Source organism: Cavia porcellus, unplaced genomic scaffold (genome assembly GCF_034190915.1).
Source record: "Cavia porcellus strain 051 isolate PalLab524CR breed Dunkin Hartley unplaced genomic scaffold, mCavPor4.1 scaffold_4, whole genome shotgun sequence".
Classification (NCBI taxonomy): domain Eukaryota; kingdom Metazoa; phylum Chordata; class Mammalia; order Rodentia; family Caviidae; genus Cavia; species Cavia porcellus.
Window position 1 is genome coordinate 55,571,777 of NW_026947487.1, and position 12,171 is coordinate 55,583,947.

Here is a 12,171-nt window from a genome sequence, read left to right on the forward strand (position 1 = left end):
CAGAGACAGACTCACCTGTCATTAGAACAGTGTCCTCCACCTCCATGGCCCCTGCACCCCATGTGGCTACCGAAGAGCCACTTGGGAAAACCAAACCATCCCAGAAAGAATAAAACATCTGCTTTAATTGGCAGTAAAATACAACACAAATCATTAGTAGTTTATAAACAGAAACATTAAGTTACAAATCCAAGTTAAAAACTGCAGTTCAGGGGAGCATGATGGATGTGTGTCCATAGTTTATTTTCATACTTTCCCCATGATTCAGTGACCACATTTGTGTGCCTCCGGGACTAAGGGTGAGCTATAGCAACTCTGGTGAGCATGGAGAGGAGGTGGCATGAGGATATGCAGTGGTGCCCGGGGTGGGCCTCTTCAGGTCCTCCTGCAGTGCCACTGTGACATGACAGTGGCAGTGTGGGCCCAGTTGGAAAGGCCCGTCTTGCCCACTCAGGACCCACCACCCGGCTGGGCCCAAGGCTCATGGAGATGAGGTGGATGCTCCTCGAGTCTTCTGCATAGCCAGGACATAGCTGCTGCCCCCAGGTTCCCCTCTGAGGGCCTCAGCTGATGTTTGTGAGATGTAACCCCTTCCATGTATGTAGGTTTAGGTGTTCTGAGTTACTTTACATCAAAGAGCAATTAAAAATGGTCCTTTAAAAAGAGTTAAGAAAAACAGCTTCAAAAAAGTCTCCCCCAAACTATGGCAAGCATGTGGACTCTAGCTTTAAACCCTGTCTAACAGCAAAACAATGTGTGCTGGACCTGGAAGCTGAGAGGGTATCCAAAAGGGAGTAGACCCACACCACTTCCCTTCCCCAACCACTGAATCCCACAGGGTCCCTGGGGTTGGGTCCCTTTGTGCTATTCTATGTGTCCCAGGCACAAAGCAGATGCTTGGGCCAGGAACAAAACCAACAGGAGCTGGGCAGAGAGGTCAGCCACTGACTGCGGGGACAGCAGCTTTGTGAGGCGAGGATAATGCTGTTAAGACCCCAGACATGACAAAATGAGAATTCAAGGCTGGGGCCACATGGGTGCAGAGATCAGCAAGGCAAAGTCAGGGACAGAAGCATAGCTCTGCACAAGGCAAGGGTCATGCCAGCTGGACTGGCCGTGGCTCCAGGCAGGAACTGGTGTGACTGGGAAAGTCCATACTTCCAGGTCACGCGCTGATCCCTGGATCCCAGAGTGAGCAATAAGGCAAACAAGCCCATGTTCCAGAAAGGCCAGGAACACCTGCCCCTGGTGGACAAGTAAGGTGCATGGCAGCTGCCTCCTGGTTCAAGAGAGGACATGAATACCCTTGAGGTGCCACCAGCTCACTGGTCCCACGTGTACCCAGAGCCAGAGAGCCTCCTGTGTGCATTCTACCCACTCTGCTCTTCTTGGCTTAGAGAGGTCAGTGCGTCCTGCTGTGGCTCGCTGGTGCCATCCAGAAGCATTGCAAGCCTCACATGGAATGGGTGGAGACCTCCGACTGCTGCCTGATATAGTTCTGGAAGCTCTTGTCTCCAATGGGATGCTCCCTGCAGGGATTGGGGAAGAGTGTGAGGCACCACCACATTGACACCTGGTGTCCCAGTGCCACTGGTTCACACCCGAGATACTAGTCCATTGTGATCAGCAAAGAGAAGAACAGAAACAGTCCAAGTTCTCTATAGAAGGGAAGCCCAGTGGTTCTGACTTGTGGCATGCTTGGTGGCATGTGCATACCTATTGTGTATGTGTGTGCAAATTGTGGGTGAAGTGTGCACATGTGCAGCATGTGCACACACAAAGATGTGTGTACAGATGCAGGCTGCACAGAGTGCATGTGCACTCCACAGATGTGCATAGATCATGCATGTAAGCAATGTACGTGTGCACTATGTGGGTGTACAACACAGGCAGAACACATGCAAGCCAGTGCAGTGAGCTCTAGGAGGCTCAGTCTGGCCCTGGGTGTTGCTGCTGTGGCCGTGGGCTCCTTGTGGGGTACTTGGAGGACTGACAGGGTCAGGAGCCAGAGCAGGTAGTCCAGGAGTAGGAGCAGAGCCAGCACCCCAGAGATGCTAAGCTTAATACTGTGGGCAGTCTGGCCCTGGGGAATGCTGGTGTCATCTCTGACCCCGACACCTGGGACAGGGCATGGATGCAGGGGTCCAGGGCTGACCCACCTGTCCAAACCTGGGTGCCATTGGACAGGAATGGTGCCACAGACCTGTTCATGCAGGCCAGGGCCTTCTCCAGCCCCTGTGTCATGTGACTCAGTTTCCCCTACTCCCTGTCCTGCTTTGCCTGCCCCAGCTTCTCAGGCTGTAGCTGGTGACTGGGGTGAGCAGCCTGCAGGATGAGTCCTCCCTGCCACATACCCTATCCCTTCACCCTCAGGACAGAAATTCCAGAGCCACTCCTGTGCCCAGCACTTCAGTGGCGTATGATGTGGTAGAGGGCAGATGGGACCTGGCAAAGGTACAGTGAGGCCTTGCAGGTGGGACACAGCCTGAGGTTGTGGAGGTGTGGCCGTAGGACCAAGCAGCACCTGTCCCACTGCCTTATACTCACTGGCTCCCATAGCGCGTCTTCTTGAACTTGTCTCTGCGGTGCTGTGCATGCTCCTGCTCTAGGGCCACCACACTGGTGATGACCTGCTTAAGCGTCTTGTAGGTCTCTTGAGGGTCATCGATGAGGAATGTGGAATATTCCTCCTGCTCGGGGCCATCGTACACAGACTTGCTGCCACAGGCCTCTGTGGAACAGCACAGGGTTGATATGGGTCTGGCCACCATCACTGGTCTCCACTTTTTGTCCAACCTACTCATAGCTCAGTCCCCAGAGTAGCCCCTCCAGGAAAGGCTGCCCTCACATAAGGTAGAAACAGGCGCTAGGGAGCTGTGTACTCATGGCCAGCACATGCAAGGATCCTATGCCCCAGTCCTTCTCTTTGAAAGACCTGCATATCACCTGTACCACTGTCAGAGGTAGGAAAAAAGATATCCCACCTGGACATGGGGCTGGCTCCAAGGGCCCTGGCCACCACCACCTCCCCAGCCACTGCATGGCCCACCCACCATACTACGCCAGTGCCTGCAGCTGCTGGAGGCTCTGCATGCCCTCTGCAAAGGGCCTGTGTGCCCAGAATTGTACTCGCATCACTGTGGCCACTGCACTCACCCTGCATCTTCTCCAGCTTGCCCATGTAGGAGCTGAACAGCGAGTAGATGCGCTCTGTCTCACGGTCTCCATCGATGTCCAGCTGAATGTTTGCTGGGAGGCCACTAACAACACAGAAAGAGTGAAGAATAAAAATGGTTACCTAGTGGTGCTTGTCATCACAGCACTTTTTAAAGCTCAATGAAGAAAGAAGCAGGAACCACCTGCATGGAAATCTAGCCCTGGCCCAGCTGACACCACAGTTACAGAGTGGCTCTGGCCATGGGTGGGATATAAGGAAGGGGCCAGGCCTCTTAGACCCACAGTACAAAGTACAAAGAGCTCTGTGGAGCAATCTTGAATAGGCACTGGGGGGGGCAGCTGTTTTGCACTGGAAGCCTGGGCCTCTGCTGCTCTCTAGGGTACAGAGGGACAGAGGGGACTCACCCCAAGGTCAGATTCTGCATGTTTGAACTGGACAGGAGGTCCAGTGACAGATTTAGTGACAGAATGTGAACCCCAGTGACAATCACATGCTCATCCCCTCCAGGCATCGGCACACGAAGCTGTCACTGCTCCTGCTTGGCATGCACAAATCACACTGAACCTCAGGAGGGACACTGCCAGCCCCAGGGGCACAGAGGTGGTGTGGGTACCCAAGCCACCCTACCAGGTCTGGCAGAGGTGACAGAGTCTCCAGTGACTGGCAGTAGGCTAAGCTGACATGGCTGGAGGATCACGGTGCCTCTCTTTTTAGGATGGAAGGGAACAGGGACACTGACAGGTGAAAGAGGTTCAGGAAGAGTCCATCTCCTTAACGTACTGGGGCATTGGGCAGGAGCCAACCCCAGCTCTCCAGGGGGGAGTCCTCAGAGGGAACAAGGACCTCCCTGCTTGGCTTCCAAAGGGCCTGGCTGGCTTCCCTGCATAGTACCCACGATGGGTGGGTTCAGGAGGCGCAGGCCTACCCGGTGCAGGGGGAACAGCCAGCGGCTGTGTCCGAGGAGGCTCTGCAGCACAGCCAGTGGCCATTCAGGTAGGCGGATGGGTGGTAGACAGACAGACGCTGCTGGTTGCGCTGGCTGACCTTGGTGAGGACATCAATCCAGTCCCTGGCCTCTACACAGTTGTTGGCCTGGATGTACAGTGCGCGCTCCGGCTGGATGACCTGGAACATCTGCAGACAGGAAGGGGCTCAGGGCCACCAGGTCCTCAGGCTGGGCTGCATCATCACCTCCAAGGAGATATCAACAATGGATGGGGCTTAAAGCCACCATGCTGGCCTTCAAGCACCAAAAGAGGCGGGTGGAATTAGGGGAATGCCTGCTCCTTTGGACCAGGCAGAGTAGTGGGCTGTCTGTGCCCTGGATGGGGTGGGCATATGTGGCCTTGGACAGAGGGTGCTGTGGGTACAGGAGAGTTCAGGAGGCCTGTCCAGGTCACCCTGGTTGGGTGCATCTTGTCTTGTAGCCTGAGTTGTCTCCACCTGCAGACAAGCACCAGTAGTCTTCAGGCAGGCTGATATCAGGAACATGGGCTTATCTCTCAGACTTCCGAGCTCATTCAGCCTCCCACTTCTGGCTGCACTGCACCCCAGCCTTAGGGAACCTGCTGCTTCTCCCTACTGGCTCCTAGACTCCTCCTCCTCCTCACACCAGGTGCTACTTCTTCATGAGGTTTCTCAAGGTGTCACTGCCTTTGCAGGGAGTGTTCCAGGAAGAAACAATGGGCACTAAGGTCCAGGGCAGTGGGGACAGTAGATGCAGAGATCTGGCTGGTGTGGGTAAGATGAGAGGCACTTGGGATTGGGGGAGTGGGCAGACCAGAGCCCAGAGTTGTCTCCAGGGTAGAAGGGGAGGCTGGGAATCAGGATTTCTTTGGTGGTCTCTCCAAGGGAAAAGAGATTTGGGAATTTGTGATACCACATTCCCAGGTCCTCAGAGCCCAGGTATACCACCTTGTATGCTGCACATGCATATTCATGGCTGTCATCTCAATGACTGGACACTCACAGGGCTATCTGCTGAGAAGCAAAACTGAGTGATGGCCACTGAATAACCCTCCTGTGACTAGGAAAAAAAATCCCACACCAAGGCCACAAGTCACAGGGAAAGATGAGACAAGGTCCTAGACTAAAGGGATGACCTGGCTCTACTTTGGGAATAACAGGAGCCTTGAGCAATGGCCATGCATGAACATCATTGCTCCTGCTGACGCAGCACCAGCACTGGTTCAAAAAGGGCCTGGACATTGCTCACAGAGACATAGGAGACAGCTGGCCAGAAGTGGCACACTACTGGAGCTGGGAAGACTGCATAGGGTCCCTATTTTATTCTTTGTGTCTTTCTCTAAGTTCAAAATCATATGAAAGTAAAAAGCTTTCAAAGAGAAATCCCAGTTTTCTGGTGCCCTTTAAGGAGCCCTTCCTCCATATAAGCTGCTCTTCTCAGGTATTTTGTCACAGTGACAGTTGCTGTGACTGTACATGATGATATGGCTGCTGTAACTATACATGATGACAAGCTGTTGAGACTGGTTTGTGAGTAGTTTGGGAAGGTTGGAGAAGAGCACTAGAGAACCCTTGGATGCTGCAGAAGGAGCCCAGTGGGTAGTTCTGAAGCCAAGACCAGCAGGCTGACAGGAGTGTGACAGTGGACTGGGCTCCTGATTCCAGATGGGGACATTTTGTAGGGAGTTGGACTAGAGGTCATTCTTGCTATTTTCTGACAAAGAACTTGTCTACATTTTGACCAGGGTGTAAGCCCCCCTGTGAGACTGGATTTAAAGCTCCTGGTCTAACACAGGGTGGTGAACCTGTAGTACATGTGCTGCAGTGGGCTGTTTGTTACCACTGGAAGCGCTAAGGTTTGCCATCACTGCTTAATTCAAGGCAGCATAACATTCAGGCAGTGGCATGGGTATTGTGGTTGCTTTGAGCCAGATTTACAGTAAGGATTAGGAGCAAAAAGCAGAAAAGAATGATTTGAAAAACTTGCAGTTTCACCAGAAAGGAAGCCTATGTAAAGTTCCAGCTAAGGAAGGTACACATGTAAGAGATTAGTGCCATTAACACACTGAGAAGAAGCCAGGTCCTCGGCACGGGACAACAGGAAAAATGCTTTCATGGCATCTCAGAAGTCAGCAAGACCCCATCTACTACAGGCTTTAAGACTTCTGTTTGAGAAGACAGCGCTGGCTGCCTAAGGAATTGTTTTCCAAGCAGCTGTTTCATTGCTGTTCTCTTCCCCACAATAGTCACCCAAGCACCCAGAGTTCACTGCAGCTGTGTTACAAGAGGGCCCTGCTACTGCTTGGACTGAGGGCAGATGTTGGTGTTGTCCACAGAGTGCTGGTTTTGCAGGCATGCAGAACACAAGTGCAGTGAGTGGATGGGGTGCCCCACCAAAACTCCAGGGAGAGCTTGGGAAGCCAAGCAACATGTGGCAGGGTCAGAAGCCCTCCAAAGGGACCCTGAGAGTGATAGATGAAGCTTTGGGGATGATGCCGAGTTTCAATGCAGACTTCAGGGAACTAAGGTGTCAGGAATGCAGAATGCAGAATGCAGACTGATGAAAGCTGCAGCTGTGAGTGAAGAGAGCCAGCTTCAGACAGAGGCCACATGGGCTGTGGCCAGCAAGAACACAGCAGCAGGGCCACCAAGCCCTGTGGAGCTCACATCTCACCAGATGGCCTGGCTGCTAGACACAGGGCTACAGGGCTGAATGTTTGCCCTGCGGGTTCTGGTCTTGCTTTGCTGTGATTCCTTGTTAACTATTTTCTTTTCTTTCCCTTGGAGGGAATGTTTTATCTTGCAAGTGACTTTCTTCTTTTATTTTTATAGTTAGGGGTTTGCCTTGAGTCTGAGAGATTTTGGACTTGAACTTTTGGGCAATGTGGAAATGCTCAAACTTTGGGGACCCTTAGAAATAGGCCAAATACAACCTGAGTTGTGACATGGACACAAGGCCTTGGGGGTTGGGTCCTAAGAACTTCCCCCCAGGCCTGTGTCGTGGGTGACAGAGATGTAGACCCTGTAGGCAGAGTGGGGGTTGGGTAGAGGGGGAGTTGGGTCACTGGGACGTCAGTCCTTTCCTTCCTTTTGTCGCCTTGCTGTCTTGAGATAGCAGCTTTACTGCACCTGCTCCCTGCAAACTGCTGCTTCATTTAAGAACCACTGTGAAGGGGCTGGGGATTTAGCTCAGCGGCATAGGCACCTGCCTTCCAAGCAGGCAGTCGTGAGTTCAATTCCTGGTACCGATAAAAATGAAAAAGACAAAAAAAAAAAAAAAAAAAAAAAAGAACCACTGTGAACCAGGAGCAAAATAACTCTTTCTTCCTTATGTACTGATGGCCTCAGGTTTTTCACCACAGTGACAGAATGCTGGCTGGTACAGGAGGGTCCTTGATCCCCAGGAACTTGCAAGAGAACTCTCTCAAGACTCAGCCCAGTCTTCTGGGGGTTTCAGCACCCCAGCGGTGGGTGCTTGGGGGTGGGTAGGTGGCACTCACATTTTTCATCCTGAAGGATTCCTCCTCCAGCCTCTCCACAGCCAGGATGTTCTCGATGGGGATGCAGCAGAGGGGCTGGTCTCCTGCATAGAGAAGGCCCTCAGTGCTCTGCTCAGCTCTCAAGCAGACAGACCAAGGCTTGGGCAGAGGTACTTGAGCCCCTCTCCTCACCATGAGGGAGGCCAGGAAGCTCGTGGGAAGAGGCCTGGGTCCCAGAGTACAGGGTCACACACCCAGCCCTGGTGTCTGAGGCAGGAGGCAGATCTGTCCTCAATCCATGATGAGCTCAGGAAAGTGGCCTGTACCGCATTCAGGGAAGCCACTCCCCAGCTATCCACAGCAAGGCCCTTTCAGATTTGGGGAAAGCAGCCCAACACGCCATCAGCCTGTCCCCACCACTGGCCCCAGGTTCTACATGGCCAGGTTCTGCAGAGAGATGGCCATACTAATGGAGGTGAGCAGCCCTTGGGACTGTATGGAGCCCCTGGGAGACATAAGTGACACTTTACTCTCAGCAGATCTCCTTCCCTGGTTGTTAGTGTGCCCCACAGCCCCATGGAAGAGCAGCAGAAGGATGAAGGGGAGCTCCCTCAAGGACTATGGTGTGGGTGATGAGAAGACCTCCCTCCCACAGACAGTCTGCACTTGGGTCTGTAGGGAAGCCCACAGCCTGCAGTGTGCTCTGCACGGGGGGCCACACTGCCCCACTGCCTTGCCTCCCCGTGAAGCAGAATCCTGCCCCCAAGGGGAACTCAGGGGGACCCTCATGGTCACCTTTGCTCTTCTGGTAGGTAAATTCATGGTTGGTCAGGCGAAACCACCTCTTCTTAAAATTCTTCATCCCAAATCGTTTCCTTCCTTGTGCCCTCTTAATCATGAATCTGTGAGAAGGGCACAGGTCTGGCAGGGCATCCTGGGGCTTGAGGTGGAGGCCCTTCACCCCAGCTTTGAAACATGCAACTCTGCTGCCAGGACTGCCAACACTGCACCCTCCTTCTTGCCCAGTGGCACCCTCTTACCCTTCTTTAAGCAGAATGGGCTGCTCTATGCTCCTGGGGTCTCTTCTGCCCGAGGATGAGATTAAATCCAAGAACTAAAGTCAGGGGGAAATCAGACCATGAGTCGAGCACTGAAGGCTGCCTGCTCGGTTAGTCGGGGGCAGGATACACATGTCCCCTGAGGATACCAGAAAACTCTGGGGTATCTGTCTGTCTGCAGGGATGGGCGCACCCCAGCCCAGCCCAGCCCAGCCCTCCTAGGTCTCTTGCACCTGTGGACCTGTAGAGAGGCTGCCAGCAGTGAGCCAACCCAGTGAGCCACTTGCCTACCTTGGGCTATCAAGGAGAGCCCCAGAAGGGTACAGGCTAGCCAGAGAAGGATGCAGGAGCACCCGGGAGCCACTATTCTCAGCCTTACTGTCTACTGCCTATGACTTGCTTGTACACCTGCTGTCAACTTTAGGCTCTTGTTCATGCCAACCCTTTTCCTGTCACTGCCCAGAGTTTCCCTGCATCCAAAGAATAGGAGAGGAGCAGAACCAAAGTCCCAAAAGGCTCTCTTCCCAGACATAGTGCCCCCAATGCTGGGACAAGAAACCCCAGAACAGCTGGTGAGGGACCAACACCTGTGACACACACTGAGCACTACAAAGGTTCTCATGATCCATGGCCTTGCCTGGACTCAGGTGCGCCAGGTCCAGGGAGTGCGGGGTGACATCTGCCGACACCACATACTCACATTCTTCACAGCATCAGCATACTTCTGCTCGTTGAAGAACTCATAGAATGTCGCCATGTATGACTCTTTGAAACTGGCCTATAATGAGATGGTCACCCAGTGGACAATCAGGGTGCAGAACCAGCCTCAGGCTTCACCTGAGAAACCCCTGCACTTGCTGGACAACACTGTACATAACAGATTTGTTTTGGGGGAAAATAGGCCCCAGCCATGGGGGCAGAAGGCCCCAGCTGGCCCTCATGGGATCACTGGCCATCCAGTACCAGCAACTGGTCTGGCCAGTGACAATGAAAGAGAAATGTAGTGTTGCCACCCAAGGGTGAGGGCAGCTCAGCCTTCCCTGCTCAGGAAGTAGAAGTTTGGACCAGGATGAAGCTGCTAGCTGCCAAGGATGAACTGGCCCAGCTGTGGATCTGGGCCTCCCAGCCCCAGATCCACACCCAATGTGTGTAACCTTCCCTTTTCTATGACAGGCACTGCATTTATAGTTTCTGAAGAGATAAACAAAAATCAGAGATCCAAAAAAGAGAACATGATGAACACAAACTCACAGACTTGGATTTAGACAAGCTTCCCAGAGTCTGAATTGTCTTGGAGATGAGTGTCAGGGTTCTGGATGTCTGTGGATCCTGCCAGAGATCAAAAGGGAAATGTGGGCTTGGTTCCAGCTACAAAAATGTATGATACCACAACTATGGAGGACAGAACGAGCAAGGCATCTAGAAGCTCTCACAGATCATATATGCAGCAGATAGACATCTGAGCCTGGACCAGAAGGTCCCTGTTTTGGGTCATGTCTCTCTCAAGTCTGCAGACTCTGCCTGTGGATGTTTCTCTGCTGTCTCCACAGATGAACCATTTCTGGGACCCTTCACCCTTCAGCTGTCCCCTGCCACTTGTCTCCATGTCACACTTCTGTCTGTGATGTGGCCTCTGTCACTAGCAGAACATCAGCCCCATGAAGCTGACCAACCCTGGGCAGGGCCTGACACACAGCAGAGACTCCAGGGATGGACGCAAGAGTAAGCACAGGTCACAGGCATGCCATATTTTCATGGGGAGAGGGAAGGTACAGTAATAGTGGCCAGGTACAAAGGCCCTGGTCACACTGTAGAATGTTTAAGGATAGTCTCAATCCACCCAGTCACACATGGTTGTCAGGCTGAAAGGCTGCTAACTCACACTCTGGAGGCTTGTGATGGCCAGAGTTTTTATACCCACTTTTCTCCACCTGCCACTTGCTCTGTAGAGACATGGCTAGGGCCAGCATGCTTGCAGGTTTAGGAGGGCTAACTAGTAAGAACTCACTGATTTATAGCCCTGGCAGGTTAAGGAGGACTGACTAGTTCACAGGCTTCACAAGTTTATCAACTGGTTTAGGAAGACTGATTAGCTTACAAGGACTGGCTGCCGAGTTTATGGGGCCAGCTAGCAGTTGGTTCACAGGGTCAGCTGGTATAGCACCAGCCGGTGCACAAGGCTGGCTGGAGTAGGATCAGTGGGCACAGGGCACATTGCTTACTGTGTGATGTGGTGTCAGCTGGAAGAGGTTGGGAGACAGGATGGCGGGTGCGAAGAACCGCAGGAAGATGAAGCTGCTCACAGCCGTGTACCTGACATCCGGGTCATCTGAGAGCGGAGGACAGTACTTGCACCAGAGACACGGACAGCAGCCAAGGGCTCAGCGACTTTACCCAGGCCTCATGCAGAAGCTAAACCCTGGCTCTGTCTGCCTCCATCTGTCTCTGTCTCTATCTGTCTGTCTCTCCATCTAGCTGTCTGTCTGTCTGTCTCTGTATCTGTGTCTTTGTCTCTCTTACTGCAGTCACCATGGGTGCCATATGGGACAATGGGGAGAGGGGTCACAGGCTGGCCTTCCTATTGGGTGGTTTGCTCTCATCTGGGGTGAGAGGGAAGTTTTAGTACATTCTCCCTCAGTTTGTTCTTGGGCTCTTCTTCCTGAAACCCTCTGTGCCGTGATGTCTGCATGGATCTGTCCATGTGTGGTGGGGGTTTTCACAGGGTCTGTGCAGGGTAGGGACTTGGGGCTTGAGGAACTCCACACACATGGGGGATCATTTGCTCCCCTGAAAGGGAATTCTAGGTGTTCTCCTTTCCCAGTGCTCAGGGCTCCAGGCAGAGTGAGGGGCAGTCCCAAGCATCTCCTCTTCTTGGGGAGGTCAGAAGGGAGTTCAGTGGCCCAGAGATCACTGCTGGGGATATGTAGTAGGGCACTGTCGGAGGCATCCACTCCTGGGATAGGGGTGCTGTGGGCACCTGTTGGGGTGGCCTGGGAAGGGACAGGGTCACTGGGCATGAGGGTGCTTACCCTGGAAACGCTTGGCAGCTGCCTCCCGCAGAGAAAAGAAAATGTCGCACATGACAGTGGGGCAGCTGACACCAGATTTAGTGATGACGGTGAAGATGCGGTCCACATACTGCCGAAGGTTCTCCTGAGATGGGACAGGCATTGGGACCTGACCTCCCTGGGGTGAGGGGTACCAAGGCCTGCCAAGAGGGCCAGGCCCAGCACAGACACTCACAAAGATGGACCTCATGACAGTGAAGGATGCCCTCCCTTTAAGGGGCACCCACAGTGTACACCACTACCAGCACCCATGGAACCCTATATTCCTCTTCTCCTTTTCGACATCACTGAGCATGGACTGAAATGTCCTAGGATAGCTCCCAAGGCAGAGGTCTGTACTTCTGCCAAAAGGTATGAGCAGCATACCTGCCCTGCAGAATGTAGTTAAGACATACAAGTAATACCACGGGACGAATTGGCCT

General features: G+C 53.1%; 1 protein-coding gene across 7 annotated transcripts in view; it reads right to left on the minus strand.

Annotated features, from left to right (window-relative positions):
- Positions 1-103: 103 nt before the first annotated feature.
- Rasa3 (RAS p21 protein activator 3) overlaps positions 104-12,171 on the minus strand; it is a 77,205-nt gene continuing 65,137 nt past the window's right edge. For 4 of the 7 annotated variants that reach the window (XM_063247068.1, XM_063247066.1, XM_063247069.1 and 1 more), the window contains 12 exons: positions 11,711-11,834; positions 10,904-11,010; positions 9,933-10,010; positions 9,382-9,459; positions 8,664-8,737; positions 8,419-8,525; positions 7,816-7,890; positions 7,645-7,727; positions 4,104-4,312; positions 3,157-3,260; positions 2,548-2,731; positions 104-1,529 (listed from right to left, as the gene is read on the minus strand). In XM_063247068.1, the coding sequence (XP_063103138.1) occupies positions 1,454-1,529; positions 2,548-2,731; positions 3,157-3,260; positions 4,104-4,312; positions 7,645-7,727; positions 7,816-7,890; positions 8,419-8,525; positions 8,664-8,737; positions 9,382-9,459; positions 9,933-10,010; positions 10,904-11,010; positions 11,711-11,834 (1,299 nt within the window). In that variant the 3' untranslated portion in view covers positions 104-1,453. Of the gene's footprint in view, positions 1,530-2,547; positions 2,732-3,156; positions 3,261-4,103; positions 4,313-4,383; positions 4,622-7,644; positions 7,728-7,815; positions 7,891-8,418; positions 8,526-8,663; positions 8,738-9,381; positions 9,460-9,932; positions 10,011-10,903; positions 11,011-11,710; positions 11,835-12,171 lie in introns of those variants that run through there. The other 3 variants (XM_003477496.5, XM_063247070.1, XM_023560575.2) reach the window with 3 other exon arrangements.